The sequence below is a fragment of the Lycorma delicatula genome, chromosome 8, assembly GCF_047948215.1.
Source record: "Lycorma delicatula isolate Av1 chromosome 8, ASM4794821v1, whole genome shotgun sequence".
NCBI lineage: Eukaryota > Metazoa > Arthropoda > Insecta > Hemiptera > Fulgoridae > Lycorma > Lycorma delicatula.
In genome coordinates, this window is record NC_134462.1 from 21,526,179 (window position 1) to 21,552,571 (window position 26,393).

General features: G+C 30.0%; 2 protein-coding genes across 3 annotated transcripts in view; one reads left to right on the forward strand and one right to left on the reverse strand.

Moving 5' to 3' along the window:
* ValRS (Valyl-tRNA synthetase) overlaps window positions 1-9,717 on the forward strand; it is a 64,507-nt gene extending 54,790 nt beyond the window's left edge. For both annotated transcript variants that reach the window (XM_075373732.1, XM_075373733.1), the window contains exons 19-21: window positions 6,385-6,554; window positions 7,166-7,413; window positions 9,368-9,717. In XM_075373732.1, the coding sequence (XP_075229847.1) occupies window positions 6,385-6,554; window positions 7,166-7,387 (392 nt within the window). In that variant the 3' untranslated portion in view covers window positions 7,388-7,413; window positions 9,368-9,717. The remainder of the gene's footprint in view (window positions 1-6,384; window positions 6,555-7,165; window positions 7,414-9,367) is intronic.
* Window positions 9,718-10,456: 739 nt separating this feature from the next.
* Window positions 10,457-26,393, reverse strand: part of LOC142329290 (mitochondrial S-adenosylmethionine carrier protein) — a 37,537-nt gene continuing 21,600 nt past the window's right edge. Inside the window, exons 4-6 of the mRNA XM_075373735.1 lie at window positions 24,140-24,410; window positions 19,412-19,550; window positions 10,457-16,286 (exon numbers count right to left, since the gene is read on the reverse strand). Coding sequence (XP_075229850.1) covers window positions 16,151-16,286; window positions 19,412-19,550; window positions 24,140-24,410 — 546 coding nt within the window. The 3' untranslated portion in view covers window positions 10,457-16,150. The remainder of the gene's footprint in view (window positions 16,287-19,411; window positions 19,551-24,139; window positions 24,411-26,393) is intronic.

A 26,393-nucleotide genomic window follows, 5' to 3' on the forward strand; every position in this document is an offset into this window, starting at 1 on the left:
ATTATTTTACACAACTAATATTATGTGATAAGAACAGTTATATTTTTACATGTAAAATGATCAGTGCAATTTTTCTGTTAGCTTGTAGTTAAAAATTTTTCCCTATAATTTTAAGTACTAAATCACTAGTATGTGTTAATTGCCTTTCAGAAAGAAAGTATGCAATTCTTGCTAATATGAAAGAAGTTTTTTTTTGTAATCATAATGTATGTTATAGTAGTGGCAATAGTTACTCAGAATTGCAACAATCTGTTGCAGTAATAGATAACTGATATGGTTTGACTAGTATAAACATATGACTTCTCAAAACTTCATGGCATTCCATTGATTAATTTTTAAAGACATTCAAAGTAAACTTTTGGCTTTTTTAAAGAAGGAAAAAGCAAGTTGAAATATTATGTTATCACACAGTTGAAATTCCTCAAGGTATCATAGAATTCAATATAATGCTTTTATAATGGAAAAATTATGCCCAAATCATCCCAAAAAGAAACATGTGAGGGTAAGTCAATTATTATCTGCAATGTAGTTATAAATTTTATTGCAATACAAATAAGAAACTTACATGTACATCATTTTTCAACATAGTCTCCTTTCAATGCACTTGGTCCATTGTTGCACAAGCTTCCTGATGTCCTCATAAAAGAAGGTTTTTGGTTGGCAGGAATGCATCTTTCACTGTTTCGTTTCAGTCTGTAAATCGACAGTCCCTTTGAGAATGCCTCTTTGAGTGGACCAAACAAGTGGTAGTCAGAAGGGGCAAGATCAGGACTATATGGAGAATGAGCCTGTACTTCAAAGTTGAGTTTCTGGAGCGTTTCAGCAGTGTGGGCAGCAGTATGTGGACGGGCATTGTGCAACAACACAACACTTTTCGACAGGAGTCCTCAGCGTTTGCTTCGAATTGCAGGCTTCAGCTTGGCAGTAAGCATCTCACTGTAACGCGCACTGTTTATTGTCGTGCTACTTTCCTCATAATGTTCCAGTACTGGGGTTTGTGAGTCCCAAAAAACCGTAAGCATCAGTTTTCTTGCAGATGATCGGGTCTTGAACTTTTTTGCAGCAGGAATTTGGTTGTTTCCAATCCATACTCTGCTGTTTACTCTCCAACTCGTAATGATGGATCCATGTTTCATCACCAGCAACGATTCTGTTTAAGAAGATGTCCTGTTCGTTATTATAGCGATCCAAATGTTTTTGGCTGATGTCCAAGAACATTTGTTTATGCAACTGTGTGGGTTGTTTTAGGACCCATGTTGCACAGACTTTATGAAACCCAAGTCTGTTGTGGATGATTTCGTAGGCAGAACCATGACTAATTTGCAGACGATGTGCCACTTCATCAATATTTACTCATCTGTCTAAGAAAACCATGTTACGTGGACGCTCAATGTTTTCCTCATTTGTAGCGGTAAACGGTCATCCGGCTTCTTCGTCATGCGGAACCCTTGTGCGCCCATTCCATTCGTAGACACTGTTGCAGCAACACACTGTTCCTGTACTGTACCGAAAGTCTTCGATGAATTTCGGCCCCTGATACACCTTCCGACCAAAAAAAATTATCACTGAACGTTGCTATTCTTTGGTGCAAACAGAAAGCGGAGCAGCCATGGTTAACAGCAGGGCAGCGATAATGGAACTAATCTAGCAGCATCAGACCTCCACAGACATAACAATTAAACCACGCATGCGTCATCTACGCAACACAACAGTACTACCAAAATTAACAAAAATATAACTAAATTGCGGATAATAATTGACTTACCCTTGTAATTGATTATTTTGAAAAAAGAAAAGACCAGTCCACGCGTATGCCATTTGCTCAAGCAAAATTATTTTCTAAATACTTTTTTCATTCAAAATTTTGTCCAGATTCAGTACCTTGCTGTGACTTTTTCCTGTTTTTATAAACACTAAAAAATTGGTGTGTTGGAAAGATATTTTCATAAATAATGAAGTAATCTATGAAAGAAATTAATATTTTAGATTTTTTGACAAATCATGTTTTTCTGATGTATTATCAAAAAATTTCATTCACTGGAATAAGCTAAAGGGAGTCTCTGACGAAGAACAAGATTTCACCAAAAAAGTATTATTTCTATTACTTTTTTCACAAAGTAATGTAAAATACCTGTAAGCTCCGTAAAATGCCTCTCATATGATGATTACACATCAGAGTAACTTCTAATTTAGTCTTTATGGTTCTTAGTTTTTGTGAAACCTTGTTAACCCACTGTGTGCCAATGCAGTGAGTATTTACGCAGTACCCTTGTTCAGGGGCATTCTACCTGCCATTGTGGAACTGTAATGCTGGTGTATAAGCAAAGTAAATAATTTTTTGTTTAATACTTTTTTTTCTTGTATTTGTTTGTTTAAAAAAAATGTGTACCAATAATATTTAACATATATTTAATAAAACAAAACAGAATTATTTTACAACTTTTTTATAATTTATTTCCAAACACACACACACTATGTATATATGAGGTGTGTGAGAAAAGTGTTGAGACTGACTTTTTACTTAACAAAGTTTTTATTTTTTTCAAACAACATTATCCCCTTCAAAGTAGTTCCCTTGAGCAGCTATACACCGGCGGAGTCGTTGTTCCCACTCCTGGTAGCAGCGCTGGAAGGCTTCAACTGGTAGGGGTTTTAACTGGTCAGTCACAGTCTTTTGAATGTTCTCCAGAGTTCCAAAATGATGAAGCATCCACTTGTCGGCAATGTCTGGTCTCATGCAAATCACTCTTTTCCCGAGCCTTTCAAGGACACCTTTGTAAAACACTTGGTTGATAGTTTGTTCTGGAGGAACAAATTCTTAATGCACGATTCCCCTACTGTCAAAAAAGTAAATCAGCATGGTTTTGTTCTTTGATCTGCTCATTTGACATTTTTTGGTTGAGGAGATGACGGAGTGTGCCACTCTTTGCTTTGCCGCTTTGTTTCAGGATCGTACTAAAATATCCAGGATTCATCACCTGTGATCACACGATTGAAGAATTCTTGGTCATTGTCAATCCTCTGAAGAAGATCAACGCACACGTTTCTTCAATTGTCCTTCTGTTGCGTTGTGAGGTTTTTCAGCACCAATTTCGCATGTCCAAATTGTTAGTCAAAATTTGATGTACGGTGAAATTGTTTAAATTTAACCATTCACTCATCATCCTTATTGTTAAAATGACGGTCTTATCTCACAAGAATCCTCACACGCTCAACGTTTTCGTCAGATTTTGAAGTTGAAGGTCTCCCTGAGCGAGGTTGATCTTCAACGTGTTCTCGGCCTTCCAAAAACGATTTGTGCCAGTGAAAAACTTGTGCTCTTGATAAGCAATGTTCCCCATAGGCCTGTTTCAACTTTTCAAAGGCCTCACTTGCAGATTCCCCAAGTTTAACACAAAACTTGATAGCACAACGTTGCTCTAAATTCCAATGTTCCATTTTCGTAACACACAACTTCACTGATGACGCTGTCAAAACTAATGTGTTGGCTGAACGGAGTTGAAACTCGTACTAAGCATGTGGAAGGGATGAACAAACCAGTCTAGCACAGACTGGCAGACACAGCGTTGCCAGATTGACAAAAACTTAATGCTAGATACAATGTGACAAAACTTTTAAATATGTACATACAAATATATCAGTAAAAAGTTATGTAACAAGTAATAATATTGGAAAAAATTATTCACAGCATTTATTTTCTAATCAACTTGGTATTTATTAAAACATAATGTGCGTAGAGCAGGCTTATTTGGACACTGAGGACAGTAAATACTTAAAATTTTTATTTCCTGTGCTGATGAACAATATCGACATCTCCTATTTGAAATTTCTCCCTTTCAATTTTCTTTATTTCATGGTCTGTTAGATTCTTCAGAATTGGAACATTTTGACATTCAGTAATCTCTAGTATACTTGTTATAATACCCATTCTAAAATCATCAAAATTAAGGTTTCATCCAATGGTGTATCTGTAGTGAAGGTAAAATGAATTTTGTAACATTATTTTTAATATATATAAGACTAACATTTTATACCACCTCAAAGTTTTTGTTCAATGAGTAGTATGACATCATTTGGTCTTGAAAGTCTATCCCACTCATGTAATTACTATATTCTTGTACTGCAAGTGGTTTCAAAATATTACCTCGATTAGTAGGTACTTCGACCAAAACGAATTTGTGTTCATAAGATCTCGTTTATCCCACCATTTTCCCACACAAATTCCTGCAGTAGAATATTTGTAATTGATTTGTCCTTCGCATAATTTTGGTTCAATTACAGTTTTTGGAAGGCCAAACATATGTTATAATAATTATCTAAATAAAGGGGATAATTTATTTAATTTAATTAATTATTTAATTTTTCTTTCATTAAATTCATTACAACCTTTTTGTACATGATTTTTTCTTGCTAAAACAATATCATTTGCACCAGCATACACAAGAAGTTTATGTTCCATTTCAGCAGGTTCTGACAGCAAATATAATTTCACTCCATATTTTTAATATATTGTCTAAAATAAGACGACGTCAAAGCATTATGCTTTCATTGATACACAATTGTATGCCTAGGTAACATATACTTTTCATTGTGTTGTTGAAATGGTCGATGACAGGTCTAATTTTATATAGCCAGTCTTGAATATTGCCATCGTTATATCAAATATGGAGGGATCGCAACAATAAATAAAACCGGTTTCTTCTCATCAACTTACTAAACATAGGAATACTGAAAAGTGGTGACTGTTTCCAATAATTACTGAACCTATTAATTTTAATATTCCCCATATGAAAAATAACGGCCAAAAATTGTTTAATTCTTCCTGGGTTACTGGTTTCCATGTAGTAATTCTTGATTGTTCAGTTACACCTGCAGAAAAAAAACATGGATTCAGCATAGAGATTGGTTTCTTGTACAGTTTTGTCTAAAAATTCGTCTGAGAAATATAAATTAAAAAAATCAATTGATTCTGTTGTCTGCAGCAGACGGCAGCCTTGAAAACTTGGGACAGCTGAAAAATGTATTATTCTTAAATTTTTTATATCACTCCATTTACTACCACAATTCAAAAAATTATTATTAGAAGGTAACAAATTATTACCTGCAGATTGGGAAAAAATATTTGGGGCTGGTGTCTCGTCCTGAGTAGTATCACATTCATACGTAGAAAGTGATATATTGCTTTCCAATTGTGAAGAAGCCAAATAATTATCCAGATCATCATCACTCTCCACTAAATCACGCAGGATTTGTGAAATTTCTTCTGAAACTCAGTCAGATGGAGAGCGAGTGCTTGAGGGACCAGGACGCTGCTCCATTATAACAGTTTTTTATACAAAAAACTCACTAAATATTAAAACATATTTATAAAAACATTACACAGAAAACAGTTAAACATATAAAATTTAATTATTTATTAAAAATGGTAAAACTACTACATAAAAACAGGCACAAAAGGAGGCGATTGTAAGCAAAAAACATTCAAAAATGACATGGAGAAATGGGTTTTAATAATCAGGGCAATAAACACACTCTGTAAACTGTAACAAATGGCCACTAGTGAAATGAAAAATATCTGAGAGTGCTGGTGTCTGGACAGAGCATAGAAAAAACATCTGTTTAATGTATTGGGACCAATATGCTGGCCACTAATGTAAACAGATAGATGTACCGGATCTATTACGTTGGCATACAATGGGTTAAAACATTGTTAATTCTCAGTACTTATTTTTCATGGTAGCTGATTAATACTACTTACACTTCTGGATCAGGGTTTTCCCCATTAAAGAAAAAAAAGACAACTTTAGAAAAACAATTAAAAGAACACGCAATTAATTTTTATGGAATTTTAATGCCTTTCTAATTCTAGAAAGAATTAAGTCATTGGAGTCCAATTAATGATACTTTTACAATAATTATCTCCTAAAATAGAGAAGACTGACTAAATTTTAATCTTAAGCCTGGTGCAAGACATTTCATTTATTAATATTGAAATAAAAAATAAATAGTTTCCATTTCTTTAACAGTTTTAAAAAAAAATATCTTTATAAGTACTTATTTTTAGCAGAAGAGAGTGAATATTGTACGTACATGGCTTTCTCTTGCTGTTGTTTTCACACATCATCATGATGCTATTTTTAGCAGTGCGAATATTAGAAGATAAAAATTTACAATATACCACCATCTCTTTTCTAATATATGCCATTTATAATCCATTCCTCCACTCATTACATCATTTAGCGTACAGATGGTGTGTGAAAGTAGCAGATCGATGTATTCATTATACTCTCAGTTATTTATAATATCTTATTATTTATGTTTACTTAAATGAGTTTGAAAATATAATTACTTTATTGAGTATATAATTAATTTTTTACTTTTCAGTGTTTGTTTGTTGTTCTGAAGAAAGTGTTGGTAAAACTGTTGAAAAATTCAAAACCACAATAATGACATTGGCATCGTGTAAAGATTTAATACTTACAGACAAACCACCTACAACTGGTTGCGCTATAATAACTGTATCTGATAAATGTGTGGTCCATCTATTACTTAAGGTACACTGATATATTATTAAATTTAAAAAGTTAGTTTATAGTATTTAAATGCTCTATTAAAACTGATATTTTTCTAATAGCTTTAAAACTTGCTTTTGATAGATTTTATTTGTGTATTTATGTAATGAAAAATTGGATTTCAGTTTTTTGCCCTGCCCAAAGAAAGTAAAGTGAAATAAAGAAATTAATTCTATTATTGTTGAAAATATGAATTAATAATCTCATTAGGAAAGGATATTTTAGAAAAGCTCATTTGGGGCCTTTAATAGGTGTCTATAAATAAAAAGAAACCTGCCATTTAGTTTTTGAATTTCTGGATTCCGGGGGATTGGGTATTGTTTAAGATGAGAGCAAGTAAATGAATAGCTGCAGTATAATGTGCAGGTTATTTGAGAATGAATAGTGGTTTAATATCATTTTGTCATCAGGGGTGTAATGGTGAGGTAGACATCTGGTCATTCAGATTACTCACATTAGTAATCTGCCTTCTGTTATAATAGATGTTTTAAAAAAAGTTGATTATCAATAATTGCATTTTGTACTAGGAAATTATTTCTGTGAAATATATTTTTTTAATGAAAAGTGTGACTAATTTTGTTTTGTGGTTATAGGGTTTGATTGAACCGAGTAAAGAATTGCAAAAACTGGATAAAAAGAAAGAAGGATTAGAACAAACTATTACTAGACTAAACCAAGCTATGTCCATAGAAGATTATGAGAATAAGGTGCCAGTTGATGTACAACAAACAAATACTGAAAGATTAGAACAAGCACAGCGTGAGTTATCACGTGTTACTGATGCAATGGCTGCTCTTAAGTTGATGGAATCGTAAATCTTTTTGTATCTATAACATTGCAGGTAATTTATTTTTTAAGAAACAAAATCACTTCAGATAATTTTCTCATAAACCATTTAAAGAAAGTAAGTTTGTTGTGTTAAGATGTAATTTGGTTATTCTCCAGATCATACAGGTTCTGGAAATCAAACCCTCTTCTGAGGAGGCAAGTATTTAAAAATTGTGTTAAAATAAAAATAACTGTTATGCTGGTAAAAACAAATTTTTCCTTTTCCTGGAGTAGTGGTTTTGTTACATATTTTACGGATAGAATATTCCTCTACAAGTTTTTCAAAATGTTTTAATCAGTTTTTTATTCTGAAATTTTTTCTGTATAGGCTAATGAAATTTTGAGTAATAAGCTTTTATTCTGTAAAAAATATCTGTATATAATAATGTTTTGATGTTCTGCATAATAATTGTTTTGTTAAACAACAAAACTAAACCAAATCTATAAAAAATGTCAGTCATATTTAGCACTTTTGTCTTTGATTAATCAAAGACAAAAGACTTATAATCAAAAACTTTGATTATATCTTCCATTCTTGAAATAATACTGATTTTATATGGTGTGAATAAATTTTCAGTTAAGCATAGTGTACTGTTTACGTGATATTGTATCATAGGTATACCTGCTTGTTCTATTCTTATGATATTACAGTTGGTCTGAAATTTTTTTTTTCACAGTTTGTATTGATTATTGTAAATTTTTTATTGTTGAATTTTCATCTAATTTCTTAAGTTAGGTGTTTTTATTTTGTATAATTTTATTCTGGATTGATTCCTACTGATTTGTTCTTTTAATTCTTATTTTCATTAACCTCATATACTTACACTTTTTAACATCTGTATCATTAAATTTTTATTTTGAATATACTACTAAAAAACAAACACAGGTATAAATATTTTATTTATACCTGTGTTTGTTTTTTTAATATAGTGTCAAAGTGGGGACCTTTCTATTTCAAAAAGTAATTTTTAGTAGTATATTCATTTTGATATATATTTTAATTTTGGAAATGAAGCAGTCATTTTGAGCTAGATACAGCGTACAAGAAGTGTGGAGGAACTAGTATGTTCTTTGTAAAAAAGCCATCTTTTGAGGGAAATGTGTGTGAGTGAGCACATTGTCCCTCAATTTTGTTTCTTCCCAGTACTGGTCTTTTTTTGCCATAAATCTTTGTAAGTGTTGTAAGTCAGATTTCATTGAAACACTAGAAGGAATAAATTCTCAGTGAACAATGCCTTTGATGTAACGAATACAATGAACATGTATTTTGCTTTGTTTTTCACCTACTGCACCTTCTTCAGTCTCTTCCACTTTGGTGACTGTTGTTTTATCTTTGGATCATAGCTGTAACTCCAACTTTCATCTCTTGTTATGATTCTAGAGATGAAAGTAGAATCATTGTTAGCCATGTCATGAAGCTTGTGTAATGCTACTGCTTTTGATCAAGTAGCAAGCCGAGGGATAAATTTGAAGCAACACAATTGGATGTTTTAATTTTCAGTGGAAGCTCACTTGAAACAATCTTAGTCTTTAAGAGACATTCTTTTTGAGCCTTGAAATGAGCAGATATTCAAAATTTGTATTCAAGCCAACGAATGTTCTCTAAAATCTGTATGAAGGATTCCAAACATCTCAGTATTTCCACATGATCAATGAAGATCAAAAGTACCTTAATGTGCTATGTATGTAAACATAGAGACTGGTTTTTAATTATATAAGTAACCCACACATTAAGCAATTGAGCACTAACATGTAGTTCACTATTTACATGTTAGAAAAAAAAGAAGGTACCAGGAATTATGTGACTGAACATGACAAAATGTAAAAGAGGTAATTTCAGATTTCTATTGTGTAGTATAATTTCCACTTCTGGTATGGTTGTTCCATCATTTATTTTTCTTTAATATTAAAATTGTTATAGATAAATCTGTTTCGTATCTTCTATTATTTAAATATTTATGTTTCAGATTTTCTGTGTTTGAAGATAAAAAAAGATAATTATATTTTTACAGTTTACTGGAACTTTTTTGATTATTGCTCAGAATATTTAATACATAGTATAATGAAAGACGTCTATATTATATCCATTTAATGTTTTAAAGCTGAAGTTCCAACAGGCTTTAAAAATGAGTTTAATAAATGTATATGTATGTTTTTTAATTTTTCTCTTTAATATTAGAAAATTCAATTCCCTTTTAAAAGTATTATAAGAACATTAATTTGAAATATATATATATAAGGTTGGTGATAAACACAATTTATAATATCTTCAGAAAAATCTAGAAGTTAAGAAATATAATTTATTTATTTATTTTAATTAGTTGTTTTTGTTTATTTTAAAATATCTGCGGTGTCTACTTGAGAGGTTCCTAAAATATTTTACAAACTGTTTAGATATATCATGCTAATGCATTTTTATTTAAAATTATTTATTAATTTTAAGGATTAAATTGAATTTGTAATTTTGAGCAGACAGATTCTCAAAAATAAAAAATGGCATACATGAAATCAGAATTTTATAAATATATTTATTTGTATAATAGTTCTACTTTTACTAATTTGTATTCAATTAGTGGCAATTTCATTTTATATTGTAATTTATAATGTTTAGCAATAATAGATTATGTGATCAATATAAATTTTTTCTTTAATCAAATATTTTTTTACTGTATTTTATTTTAAATTAATTCTGTTTACTGAATTATATATCTTATAGTTAATGGTGATGAGAGTAAGAAGATAGGCTGCTTTCTTTATAACCTGGTAATCCTGCTACACTCCTTACTTCCTCTATAGACACAAAGGAAGTAATTAAAATGCCAATGGCTGAAGTCTTGCTTAATAAATGAGTTTCCATGGATCATAAAAAGTAAACAACACTTTGTAGATTTTTACTGCACATACTGCCATTTACATTTATTAGTAGCTATTTAGCATAAGAGTTGATGCCGCCATTTAGAATACAAAAGAAGAAGAAATTTTTATGAGTTAATATAATGTAGGAAATGTAATTTAAAAAAAAAAGATTGGATTTGATAAAAAAATTGTGTATGATTTAAACATATTTATTGCTTTGAAAGAAAGTAATATATATATATATATACACACATTTTTACAATTTTTTTTTTTTTGAAATCGAAAGGTATATGTTATTGAATACAAGTCAAAAGATATGATGGCTGCTTTAAAATTAAAAATACATGTGTACTATCTTGAACTATTTGTCAGGAAGCAAATTAATTATGAAATTTTTTATGACTATCAAAATATTTACCTCATCTCAATTTTCTTATCCCTTATGAGTTGTAGTATAAACTAGTACACATTTTTTTTTCATAACAAGGGGGTACATACAATAATTTACTGTTTTACGCTATTTGTCCTGGTCTCTCTTTTGCGATAGTGTTCCTATAGTGCTAGAGGTAGTATCAGTTGCTTTCTTTAAAACTTAATAATGGAAATTATACAGCAGACCTTGTGGTTGATGTAGTGAATGTATCACTTGTTCACTGAATATCATTGCTACAATATCATGAACTTGACATACTAATATGCAACAATATATTTGACTCAATAAAAAAGACATCTATAACCAAGTGACCCAAGCAAGACATCTATAACCATCACAATCATGCCATAAATGTATACTTCAGTGTCCTACAGATAAAATGTTTGGAAATGAACTACAAAAATATTTTTTTTTAACTTAAACATTTATAAAATTTATACTGAAAAAAAAAAACAGAAGAAAAACTACATATATAAATTAAATATGTTATCTTGTGATTGAAACTGATTTTATAACCTTAAAAAAGAATTTTGTTTCAAACAAAATAATAAAAGTTTTCTCTGAAGCACCTTAACATAATGCTAAGCTTGTCATCATCATTAAGTATTTCTGTGGGGGCCTACTCAAAAAGTCAGAACAAGTTTTTATGATACAAAAATTTGTCAAATTGTTATCTGGTGTCCATGAGTATGAATTGTGCAGACCTATATTTAAAAAATTAAATTTTAGCAATTCTTGGTTTTATATTTATGAATGTGCTATCTTACATAAAAAAAAACTTACTTTAAAAAATAACAATATCACCTCCATCATACAACTCAACACAATGCTTCTGTAGCCATTTTTTAATAAATTGCCATACATTTGAAAAATCTTCCCACCAATTTATTTAAAATATAATTAAAAGATCTTTTGCAGAAAACAAGTTTTTTGGTTGGTAAATTTTTAAATAAACAAAAAAAATGATGAATTGTGAATTAATTATTATTTTGTAGTATTTTTTCAAATTAAATTATTTACTTTAACATTATTCCTGTGTTTGTATTTAAATAATGTAGACTTTAAACATCTTATACTCAAGAAATCTATATTTATGTATTATTTTGTTCTGATAAGAATAAATAAATAAGACAATCAAATTTAACAAATATTTGCCAGTTAAAAAAAACAAATTTGGAATTTGTGATTTACTAACCATACTCTGGTTTACAGATTGTACTTTTACAGTTAGAAATCATGTAGTTCTATTCCTTCTGTCCTTTAATAATAAATTTATTTGCCCTTTTGATAAGGGACATAATTTAGGAAAGATAAATTGGTTAAAAAAATTAATCTAAACAGAAATCACAGTAATTCAATTTTCAAAACAAAAAAAATCATTTTTAGATTTGAGTATATTATTATGAAGTGGATGTTTTTTCAGCGAGTGATTTATTTTTTATGATAATATATATTTAATACCATGATTTCAGTAGTTATTCACTTTTAAATAATAAAATGTATAAAGTGAATAACTACTGAAATCATGTTATTAAATATATATTTGCAGTTTTAATTGAATATGTAATTTAAATATGTTTTTTCATAAATACAAAAAAATGATCCAGTTCAAATTACTATATACACAACTCTCTTGGAATAAAACCAGAAAAAAAAACATGAAAAGTAAACAATATTATAGTAACTAGGGAGTAAAATTGAATTATTTTGTATTGAAATTGTATGCATTACCTTATTACATTATTGTATTACTTTATTTTTTATATTTATATATTAATTGTTTCTTCATAGTTTATGTAAATGCACTCTTTCATTCAATTATTTTCTAAAAATTAAATAAGGAATAAATAAATAATTGTTTAATTTGTATTATTATAGTTCATGGTGAGTTGTTAGTTTGGGAGTGATTTTGAAAAACTGCACGCTTCAAAATAATTCATAGGTAATAACTTTGATTCTCAGTAATGGAAGATTCCTCTTATGGGTAAGGTGGTTGGTTATTTCCTATTAAAGAATTTTATGGAGTTCTATGCATCATGAGTTATTGTATATCTTGATTCTTAGTGTAGTTATAAACACATCTATCTTTGAAAAAACCTGTTTAAATATTGAGTAATTTAATACTTAATAACCTAATGCTACAGACTAATGGTTAGTGGCTTTACCAATAGATGGCTGCTGACATCATCATCCTGATTCATAGGCACTGGTTATTTTTGTTTTGGGGCAGGTAGATAAAAAAAACCAGGTGATTGTAAAGTCGCGCAACCCAAAAGACAACAGATTGTTTTTTAGAATGCCTTTGTATTAATTTACAAAATAATATTAACATTTACAAAAATATAACGTACAAGTTTATTATAAATGCTGGAAATGTCCGCCATGATTTTCAATACATGCATCAGCATGTTTTCTTACATTGTAAGCGACCTTTTTCAGTGTAGCAGCAGTGATATTTGATATAAGTTCATCAAGTTACACGGCTTTTTGAGTACACAATATCTTTCAAAACGTTCCACAAATAAAAACTGAGACTCAAGTCCAGTGAATGAAGAGGCCATAGACCACAAGAAATTATCCGGTCAAGAATTGTATACTACTGTTTGCCTTGTGTGCAGTTGCTGTCTTGTTGTAGCCAACAATCGCGCAAAGCTATAAATACTGCATGATTATTTTTTGATACCGTTCAGCTGTGATGGTCTCTGAAAAAAAAAAATAGGCCTGACAATTTTCCAACGAGATACACCACATCACATCCCAATTTTTTTGCAAATGTCATGGCTGTTCATGGAATACATGCGGGTTTTCTGAAGACTTTATTCTGTAATTTTGATACTAAGATGAAACAAAGCTTCATCACTGAAAAAACCCATCTAGAATAGATATGTCATTTCGAATGAAACTTCTATACCACCGACAATACTTCATTTGCTGCTTCTTGGAGCTGATTTACAATAATCTGGTGCAGATGTAATTTTAGAACTTTAGTAGCCTTATGAACACTTCTGTAAGATAGCCCAGTCTGGTTAGAAAGTTTGCAAAGAGTCTTTTTGAGAGTGAAGGTTTTCATTTATTGTCTGCCAGACTGTCGTCAGTTAAAACATTTGGACAGCTGGTAACACTCACGATCATGCATACTATCTGTATCCTGAAAACTATTAAATAAACAATATATAGTGGATTTGTTTGGCACATTAGCATCTGGAAAAGCATATAAAAAATCTTTTTGGCACTTTGTGTATGATTTTGATTCACAGTACCTCACAACAATAAAGACAGTTGTTCTTGTGTAAAAGACATTGCTGCTCAACTAAACAAACTGCTTGGTGCCAAACCCACTGTTGCATGATCTAGCAGTGTTACCATATACTATCTATCAAACAAAAAATTACCCTAATTAAAATATCTTTTATGAATTTAACTGTCATTCCTACAAAGCAGAAAAATTTGGGTTGCGCGACTTTATATCATCTTGTATATAACATTAAACATACATTACATTCAGGTGTATCACAAAGTTCTCCTGGGACTTTGTAATCTACTCTACTTGTGAAAAATGGAAAACTTTCATATAAATATATGTCCTAAAATGCTTCCCTTAAAGTTAGAGCTAGTGAAAGATTTAACTTGGATTTCAGCTATCCTAATGAAATAAGGTCAACTGAAATTTCTAGGACTTTAATTAAGGTACGGAATTAGTGATATCTTATCGTTTTTGACTTGAAAAAATTGAATAAAATAAGTTCCGGTAGTTTTTTGAGAAATCTAGGGTGAAAGCCACAATAGAATCGGGTAAAAGACTCTGTTTTTTATGTATGATGTATATACCTTTGTTAAATGGATAAAACAATAAAATAAAGAAAAGTTAAAAAGATTCAAATTTTTTGTACATATTCAATCTCAATCCAATATTTGGTGGTTTATTTAATAGAATTTAAATATAATTTAACAGTATAGAGAAATAATATGAATCTTTAAAAGATTAATTTCAGTAAAGCAAAATATATATATATATTTAAATATATTTTATATATTATAAAATAATTTGTTATTGATTAGTAGCTAACTAACTAGTTATATTTAAGTAGCACTTCAATACACTGCCCTATTAAGTACTATATTATGAACTGCTGATCCAGATATTTTACAGGAATTAGACAGATTATGTTATCAAGAGGCACAGCTGTCTACAGTTGAATGAACTAAGTTGAGCTAGATGATGTATGGAGATGTATAGAATACCAACAAACCAGTCAAAACTTAATATAGATTACAACCTTACTACCTTTGTAGTACTGTAATTTTTTTTTCTGAGTATACTGTGACAATTTCTAGTTATGTTGATATCAATTTATTGTTATCGATTCACAGAATTTGACAGAACAATATTCACAGAACAAACTGTATGGCACCAAGCTGAAAGTAGACTCAAGATTTTATTTTCAGAAGTCAAAATTGTTAGATTCTAAAATCAAAGTACTGTCATCTGCCATACACAGCTTTTTTGCATCGATTTTTCATTACCAGGCTTGCCATCCCTATCTTTCTTGCTTTCATTGCTTCTTCTATTTTGTCCCTCCACCATCAATCAAAGGAATCCTTTTTTTCACTTTTGATAAAGTACTCATTGTAAAATCAAAGGATCCTTGAATCAACTGTCCTCTTCATACTGCAAAACCAAACCACTTAAATTTCTTTTGTTAGACATCATTTATATCTTTACACTCTTTATCTTCCAACTGTTAATAAATTATTTTAATTGTTCATAAACAATCCTAAAAATATTGATATGAATAATTCAAACTCCTAGGCAAAAATTAAATATATCTGTCTCTGTGTTGAAACTGATACCGGTACATGGTACTATTTTAAAATACACTAAATAAAATATTAATAATACAAATAAATACTTTTCTGTTTATTTGAAAGAAATAATATACTTTACAACAATAAATCTGCTCAATGTATTTCTAAAAATATCATATTAAAATTAATATTATATAAAGCTCTGTTTCATTATTTAATGTTGTTTTGTAATAAAAGAAATATATTTTGCAGATTTAATAAAATAAAATATTTAATTTTAAATGTTATGTATTTTTAGTTTAAAAATACTACACCATTGATAACAAAATTACCCTAATTATATCTGATATATAAATAAATCTAATATTCTTTAAGAATCTAAGAAAGAAATCAGTTTCAATGTGAAATAAATGGCATTACTAAATTATATATATGAAAATAAATTGTTTCATAAACGTTTGGTTATAATAGACTACTGCAAAAATGTAACTACTGGTAAGACATAAAAACATGTTTTTCCCCTCAAATAATCATTTCCTATATTTTTATCATTAGCAAATAATGCCTTCTGTACGATGATGTAATATTAATGAAAATGAGTGATAACACTTTCAAATCTCATTTAAAAAACTATTGCTACTATAAAAAACTTATACTAATAAGTATTTAACTTTGTATTTTTATTATTATTAACATCGTCAATTATTCTAGCTGCCTTTTCATAAATTCCAAAAAATATTCCACCACCTAAGAAAATCCATACTATCCTAGGAATGAAACCAGCAAACAGCCTATAAAAGAAAATATAAAGTATAAAAAATACATGTATAATATTATGTACCATATTTATAACAAACAAAGTGTGACAAGTTTTCTTTGATGTTTAGTAACTATAACTATAAAATATATACATTTTATCTTTTATATATATAACATTCCTAAAATGATTAACTGCATTACAGTAGAAAAAAATGATTTATTGCATTACATGGAGCTACATCACTGCTTTTAAAGAATATCCCAGTTAAATTTATGAATGTGTATAATAGTAATAAACAGTATTTCTATAGTTGCTGAAGGTGAAACGAATTTGTCATATCTGAAGCTAAAAACTGAGTATCTCAAAAATTATTCATTAGGAGAAAACATTGTTACTGGAACTGTTTGCTCAAAGTTTTTGACCTGCATATAAGTATTAATTCCTTCTATTTTCTTCTTTTTTTTAAATGGAATTCTTAATATAAGATTGAAGTATACTCATATTTCAAATTAGGTATTTGGAACATTAGGTATTTGAATTTTGGATTTACGAAACTTAACTTACATTATAAGCTCTCATTAATCTTTTAAGGATTTATTTTTTATTTAATGAAGTGAAAAAATATATTTGTGTTAAAAATTTGAATTATTAATGCAAAATAAGCTTGATTAAAAAAAAAGAAGGTATGGGTTTTTGAAACTCCATGCTTAATATAGACTCTACAACTTTTAATCCAGTCTGAAAATATCAAGCAAAAAGATAACTAAACAAGTAAAAAAAATTAAGCTTATCCTGCACCTCTGAATGAAATTTCTCAAATATATTACCATAGTGACTTACTAATGTAATGAAATCATCTAGTTAATACAAGAATGTAACTTTCACTCTAGAAACAACAAAAAGAAAAAAGGGATCTTTGCCCTCACCTATTAATGGTAATGGGGATATGAGTTTGATCAAATTCATATCAGAAAGTATCTTAGCTAACTAAGGGGAGTTAAATTATCTATAAAAAAAATTACCTACCCTTTGAGTTAAGATTTTCAGATAAAGGACTCGTATGGTTTTTATCTCTCCACCTATTCTCTTGACTAATTGTGACCAAAATTAAATGGGATCACTGCTCTGTATACAAAACTCATGGTACCAAATTTCACTGAAATCTGTCTCCCCTGGGTGGAGATGTCATGAAAAAAAAAACAGGCCAATATGCAAACATCCTTCTGAAATTTTTTGATGCTAAAATTTTACTTTTTGCTAGGGTTCATAAGACATGAAAAATTTGACCCAATTAGTATACTTTCTTTATACTCTATATGAAAGTGTAACTGTACATCCAGAAAAGTAAAAATAATAAGTCAGATTAAAGCAAGTTACTTTTAAAACTCATGTTATAGTACTTTGCAAGTTTTGCAGCTGAAAGTGCAAGAATTTCTTTCAGTGACTGCTATTTTCAGAAAAATTTATTAGTGTCACCGATTTATAGCTGGTTGTGCTTTAGTGCAACGCAAGATAAAATTAGAATGTGATTAAAATGTGTGTTAGATTTGAATTGTGCCTTTATGTTTTATAACCGTGAAATACAAAATATTCAAATACAAACATTGACTCAAACAACTTCAGAAAATATCTTTATCAAAAATATAATAGGAATTTACTTTCATTATCCTTTTCCCTGTTACTACATACATATATCAGAGCAATTTAATACATTTTTTCCTAGTATTTTAAACAATAATACTAATCCATTTAAAACAAAGCTATTCAGCCTTGAATAGTTCAATTTATGTATCAACATTTTTGTATCCTGTTGATACTCAGGAAATTAAAACCTACATTTTAAAATATAATGATTAAAAATTCAGAGGGTATTGATGAAACCTCTGCCACGTTTTGAAGGAAGTTGAATATGATATTTAGTTTGATAAAGAATGTTACAGATGAGAGATAATTTTTGTAATAAGCAAAAACAAAAAAAAAACACCAACCTCCTATCTGGGATTCAAATCTAGAACCTTCTAGATGAAAAGTGAATATGCCATCACTCAATCATTATGGTTGGCGGATTAGTATTATCCCTCTTACAAATTTAATTAATGAATCTTGTTGAGTGCTGCTCTATGGACAGTTGCCAAAATAATGCGGAGAGCTGGCAGTTCAGTTCAGATGCGGAGCTTATACAGTTAACATGATACATAATCAGTAGATTCAACCAGAACAATTACAGATTTTAATTGTTACAATTCAGTTATATTTAATTATGTTCGTTAAAAATTTGTTAATAAATTAAATAAGTTAATTTTAAGTTAAGTTAACCATTCATAGTGGTTAATATTCAGTGATAAGATATCGTTAAATAAAGTTTTATACAATTGAACTTAGTGGGATTCATTTGTTCCCCAATAAATCTTTCAATATTGGAGTATTTCTAAGGTGCATTAATAGTTATGTTTTTATTCCTCTCCTTAAGAAAGGTTTGCAGTTAATTTACAGAATTGTAGGCCAATTTTGTATTGTCAATATTTTCTAAATGCTTGAAAAAATGAGAAGTATACTATTAACGTTTCTTGAAAAGTATAACGTAAAGACAAATCTTCAGCATTGTTTAAGAAAAAAATTGTCTACTGGCATAGCAATCTCATTAGAAAATATTTTAAATATTACATTAGAAAGTTCCCTTTTGATTTTTTACTATCTTAGTAAAACATTAAATTTAGTTGTACATTTTTACTTATGAAAAATGTAGTAATACTATTAAGTACTTTTATAGTAACTGAGTAAAATCTGTCGCTCATAAGTGTTATGCTTACGAATGTTTTACCTTTTCAAATTGGAAATCCTCCCTACATAATCAATATAAATCTAAACCAATGTTTTTAATAAATTAATTAATATGTTCTGTATTTAATCTTGAAAACCTTTTGTTTGTATAAGAAATTTAAGATAATGCATATCAAACCATAAATGAATCAACTTTGTTAGATTAGCAGAATTGCATATTTTGTCTAAGAATATTCAACAAGAGTCACTGGTTAAAATATACATCATTCTACCTGTATTGAATTCCATACATCAGTTATTTCTATTTTGGTACAAAACATTAAAAATGTAATAAAGGCAAAAGTGAGTATACATATAATTAAAATTAATACCTACCCTTTCATTCCTGATGTCTTGTATATATCTATCAATACAGTAACAAAGCTTGGGGTTTTAGTGTTTGCACTTTGTTCAGCTAACATAATTCTTGTTTTAGCTACATCCAAAGGAGTTGTTGCTGCACCTGCTATACCACCTATAAACATGATATATTTTTATTATGAACATTACTAGAATGATAATGAAAAAATAAATAAAACTTAGCAGTGAACTAGTCAAGGTACCTTACTTTCTTTCTTTTCCCGCTGTTTAGCCTCTGGTAATTACCTTTCAGATAATACTTCAGAGGATATGTATGAGTGTAAATGAAATGTAGTCTTGCACAGTCTCAGTTCGACTATTCCTGAGATGTGTCATTTAATTGAAACCCAACCACCAAACAACACCGGTATCCACGATCTAGTATTCAAATCCATGTTAAAATAACTGACTACTAGGATTTGAACGCTGGAACTCTCAACTTCCAAATCAGCTGATTTGGGAAGATGAGAGTTCCTTAACCCACTACTAGACCAATCCAGTGGGTTAAGGTACCTTACTTTTTTATTTTTTAAATCTTATTTAACACCCCAAGGAAACCAGCCTCTGCCCGTTAGGACATAGCATGGTTGCCTTAGTGTGTCGTGGCAGCAGTCTTTGCCCACCCTAGCTGCTTCCTTCCGGAGGATCTCTCACCAGGATTCCCAAAGTCTCATCGGAGCGAGCCAACCACCTCTTCCGGACAGCCAACTCCCTCCTCCGCTATGGGGCTACCCTCCCTGTCCCTATCCTATCTGCAGCCGGCCTGCGCTATGCGTGCCGCTGCCCCCTCGCGTTCCTCTCATACCTGAGGGTCCTTAATGCCATCATCGGGGAGCCCGGACCCTACTACATGGAGCCAGAACGCCCTAGGCAATAAGGCTACCTCCCTGGCCCTAATCGTCGCCACGATTCATCCCCAGTCTCCAGTATTTTTTGACCCCCTTTTTTTTTTTCCCATTAGACATGTGGTATACCGCATCCGTTCTCGGATGCCCGTCTGTGGTATCTCTGGTTAGTCCACCCTTCGCTCGTGTCCGGACTAGAGCCCTCTGTGTAAAAATTTACTCACATTAAAATTATTTACAGAAAAAACAAAAAATAATCCAGCACAGCTGGACAAAACTCCGTAGCCAGCCTCCTGGTATAAAATACACAATTCCTAACCTAATTTACATATAGTTTTTTTTTTTTTTTTATATAAATGCTTGATAGTGACTCCCACATCCCTACACATTACGCCTCTATTCAAACCCCATTCACACCCAACATAGTTAACCATTACAATACAACAATAAATTATTATAACCTAATACTAAATAATAGAGATTATCACTACATCTCGTCCTTAGTTTCAGCAGCCGGATCCGCCCTAACTCAAGGTACCTTATTGGGCCTAACTAACCTTACTAGTTACTTAAAGTAATGAAAGGGAACCAAGTAAGAACAAAATCAGATGTAGATATCCAGATGAAAGCTAACTACTTTCTTCTACTTTCACTTCAAAGTAATAAAACCAGAATTTCTAATGGAACACCCTGATATTTCATTAAAAAAAGGGTTTTCTCAAGAAGTTTTACATAATTCAAATTAAATTTTTTATTCAATGCCGAAGAATCTTATATTCTTATACATAATTTAAATTTGTTCAAAAAAAGAGTAAAACAATACAATCAGAATGTCTATTTTTTCTGTAATTATATTTTCTAAGACTCGAGAACTGTTGGGCTCATTTGAATAATTATTTTACCGCTAGATTTACAAAACTTTGAGGATGATTTTGGAGATAAATTTATCAAAGCAATTTCATTAATGGATGAATAATAATTCTTAAAACCTGATAGATTGCAGTAGCATAAGTAATAGAAATCATATCTGTGAGTTGGTAACGTAATCTTTTAATTTCATCCTATTTTTTGCATTTTACAAAAAACTGAACCAAAATCCCATTATTTTATTTTGTATCCATTTTCATCTAAGCCTATATTTTGATTTTTCTGTTTTTACTGGTCAAAATTTAGTTAAGTGAATTTAAGTTAAATTTAAAAATAAATTATTCAATCGCCAAACAGAATTTGAAAGTGACAAACTGCTTAAGCTGGCATCACTGAACATTTAAACAAAATATTTGAATGCAACCTTTACATTTTTGAACTGTTCTAATTAAAATGATCAGAAGAATTTCTTAATTATCTGACAGTACACTTTATTTAATATAGTATACATTATTTTTATGTGTATTTTAAGTAGAAGTAGCTGATGATTAGGGTACTAATTATAGTGCTGTTATGAGACATTAAGTTATAAAAATTCAGTTTACCATTATTTTTTGATGATTACTGGTCCATAAAAAAAAATTGTTTTTCCTGTTATATGCTGTCAGTCATTTTTCGAACTGATTTCAAATCTGAATTATATAGTCTAGTATAATAATACTACCTTAATATCTGCTTTACTTCAGTTTTCTCCTGTACTTGAGCCTTTGAAATATTCCTTTTCAGTTCCAGTAGTAATCGACAAGAGTATTCAGGCTCTGTTTTTCCTGGTTGCATGTTACCATCATTGATGTATACTGGTGAAAGCGTTCACCATGCTCATCAATTACAGTGCCAAGATTAGGTGAAAAATTTCCAAAGATAAAGCAACATGTATATTTTTAGACACATATTTCATCCCAGTTTTTTCATTGTTTTCAAGAAGTTCATTCGTCAATTCTACATAGTTCTTAATCTTCTTTTACCCAGTAATGATTTACAGAATTGATACCCTTGCTACTTTCTCAAATTCATTCAGTTCAAAACCTTCATTACTGGAATCATTTATTAGACCATGGAAAGGTAATGTATCTGTGTCCAATAAATATTCTTTCTTTGATTTTTAACACACTGAAACTAGGAAACTTGCATTAGTGTGAAAGAAACTTGGCCATTACAATTTACTGGTTTGACTAAATTTTTCACAAACCAAATTTTATGTGTAATCATAGAAAACAAAGATTCTTTGGATTCACAAGAGACAAATAAGATTTTTCTGTCCAGCTATGAATGCTTCTCACTTGTAGTGGTTTTTATCTGTCTCTACAGTCCCATTCATATAAGAAATAGCAGTACTTAATATAATCAAGTTGCAGTGGTAATAAAATGGCTATCACCTTCAGGTGTGCCAAGATCATGGTATAATCAGTAAAAATTTCATACTTTCATAGATCTCCCTTTAATTGTACTGCATAAGCAAGAGGAATTGATGGTTTCTCATTATTTACATATGAAGGATGACTCAAACTCGCTTTACAGGAATCTATAAACAATATCCACGCTGTAGGATTGTGATAGTGTTTTAATAAATCCAATTAAGAATTTACATCATTGCAGCACACTATATTATCTTGTAAGGATAACAGCTACTGAAATTATTGCTGCCTAACACAGAAATACATATTTTAGTGCCACTTTCGAAATCAGCCTTTTAACCTTGAAGCCAGTGATTGCATTTTAGACAAATTAAGATCACAAATCAGATCATTAAGTTCTGTTTGAATAATTTTGTGAGGTTCAGTGCTCTCACCTTGGAATTTTGGATTCTCTTATACTTGATTATTTCTAAATAACCGTAATTTACTTAATCATCAACATTTTCTTCTAATCTCCATGTTTCTGGCAGAACTGAAACAATAAGATTTCACTGTGTGGAATTTGTCTTATGGCTGAAGAAAGAATATGCAAGAGATTTCTTAAATTTACTTGAGAGCTTCAATTTTTGTGGTTTAAAAATAACAATTTGTCGAGTGGTTCTTAGGCTCTCTCCATACCATAAGAACAGCATAAGGGATATGTTGTGACTTCCCACCAAGCCAGCTGCTCAGTAGACTCAGACAAGAATTGCAGCAGAAATGAGGAGCCCAAGACTTCCCCCTGAGCTCCTGTTTTACATCAAAAATAGAGTTCATATGATTTTTTAACTGAAAGAGTAATATTTCTTCTTTGAGATTGAAAAGTTAATTCACCACACACATCACAAAAATTGATAGGATGATTTTTACAAATACAAACAAGGCATTTTTACATGAAATACTAACAATATACAAAAACAATACACATCTATATGAGAAAAAGTAGCAATAAAAGATCAAACTCGTGATGCTATTCATAAGCAAACCATAATGAAACTGATTTTCTGGTCTTGGTTATTCCACAGTAAAAATAGTGACTGAAATAAATATATCAATTATGATCTCTTTCATAACGGCTATTAATTAAACCATGTTACTGTAATAAATTTATTTTCGCTAGAAGAAATAAATCATCATAATAAACAGTTAGTATCAGTGTCATTCTGTGATGTAATATATCAATTACACCGGTCACTCCTCCAAATTATTTCACTTAGAACCATTTTAAATATAGTTCATTTATAAATAACTCCAGATATTCATATTCCATTGTCAATATCACACTGGATCACAATTTTTTTCAAGTGATTACTTTAAATAGAGAAAATAATTTGTTTCAACAATTTTCATTTTTTATGTGATAATTGCAAAAAATGCATCATTTAGGACAAATCTTGAAGTCATATTTGGATTCAGCATCACAAAAATACTAAAGTATAAGCCAAAATTATCTGTAAAAAATTCTTCTAGATCAGTGTTATTATTATTTATTACAAACTAGGTACAATAGTTATAAATAAATAAATAAATTGTCTAACCAGCAATGGCTCCACACAAAGAAACTTCCCAAGGACTGATTTCACGTTGACTAGATTCTCGCCACTGTGTTTTAAGAGCTTCCCATATTGGAAATTGTATAGCAGAAAAGGGTATGTCTCTAATTACAGTTGTACCAAACCCTCTATACATTCCTAGGAAACCTTCTCTTTTTAATGTATTACCAATTATACGAAAAGGATGACCTGCTCCTTCAATGGCTTGACGCCGTTGTTTAACAATCTCTAAAGGAACTTTAATCACACACGCGGCCTGCAAAAAAATATCAGCATTAAGATGAGTCTTAATTTGAAAACATTCAAGAAATAACATTTTATATAATACAACAAATAAATTGTGATTCTAAATTCAGTTAGAGAACACAAAACCCCTTTTAAGGCTATCAAATTTTTACCCTGTCTAAAAAAAAATTTAATTATTTATTCTGGTTAAAAGTGTAAAAACATGCTACTGTTATGAATACCTAATCATTAGCTTTTATTTTACTTCTTGTTTGCAGAATACTTTGCGGTTATTTCTTTGCTATGTTAATATTAAAAACTGTCTCGATCCTAAAAACTTTTGTCTGATATAAATTGTGTAATTTAAAAATAAAGATAAGTAAAAATAATTAACTAAATATCCACAATATTAATTAAAAATACAAATATAATTAAAATATTAATTAACATAATATTCATTGTATGGAAGTGAAACATGGACAACTGGGAAGGAGATTGACTAGATTGAGACTTCCGAGATGTAGATATGGAAAAATATGGAGAAAATAAGATGAATGGATAAGTGAGGAATGAGGAAATAATGAATAGGATTAAAGAAGAAAGAGCAATTACAAAAGAAATGGAAACTGGTTAGGATGTGCAAATGTGGTTAGAGTTTAGTGGTTTCCACTTGCAAATGTGCAAGTGGAATAAACTTCATTGAAGTACTAATCCAAATTTTTTGGATTTTGGGCTTTTTTGTACACTTTTGGTCCAGTTGATTGCAATCAAAATGGAAGGTGTATAACTAGATGTTACAACAGTCCTAAATCCAAAATTTTAACATTTTACAGCTAACTGTTTTTGAATTATGCAAGATACATACGTATGTCGCACGAAAACTAGTCAAAATGAATTCAGGGATGGTCAAAATGGATATTTCCACAGAAATCTGAAAACGGAAATTTTTCAGAAAGTAAAAATGTTAAAACTCATATTTAACTTCCTCTGCAAGAATAAATAGTAATATTTCCACCATGAAGGTTATATTTAAAGCTATGTAGGTTTATGTTGTTTTAATTTACAATTTTTGTAATGAATATTATTAAATGTAAATGAATGAATACCTACCAAAACAGTTTGAAATATAATAATAAGGATCAAATTATACACTGAGAATTAAATTAAGTGTTCTTGTCTTTTCTGGTTTAATTAGTTAAAATCATAGTTAATACTCAAATATAAGTAACACTTGAAAACTTTCACCATATATTTTTAGACATTATTTGTTTCTCCTACTGAGTTGAAGGAGAGTGATATATTGTTTCAGAACAGAAGGATTATATTAGTTTGTTTCTTTATCCATTTTTGACTTAATTCTTTAAGGTGTGAAGCAAATAAATTTTTTATTTACAATACACGGGTCATTCAGTAATAAAAAAAAAAAAAATTGGGTATAGTAAAAAAACTGAAACTGTCTGACATTTAAGTTGGCCCTGAAAGAGAATATCAGCTGTTCAAAAGAATTTCCGTTATTACAATACTTCTTTTGTTTATTTCAAAATGTTGGCTCTTGCTTTTAATATATACTGGAAATTTTTTTTTCTGAAGCTGTAAAATCAATTAAAATTCACTTAATTAAGTATATCCACTTAAATGGATATACTCTTTTCAACGAACATGTTTGTTTACTCAGTTCAAGTGTTACAGATAATTACTTTAGCAGGAGACTGGTGGAAGTTTCAACTGATACTTTGAAACATTAATAGCATAAAAATTTGGGAAAGTATTGAAATTTGTAGTGCAAGTTGTGACAATATCCATGTTGAATTACTGCAAATCATGTTCCAGGTGGGCTCCGACACAGCTGATTATTCAAAATACAGACACCTGAATTCACATTTGTAAGAACTGTATGACTGAATTTTGTGAAAGATATGCTTTTTGTTGGGTAAAGTTAACTAAAAAAAAAACACAGCTCGTATTTGCCAAAAGAAATTGGACTTTAATGAGAAAGAACAAATGAACTGTGTTA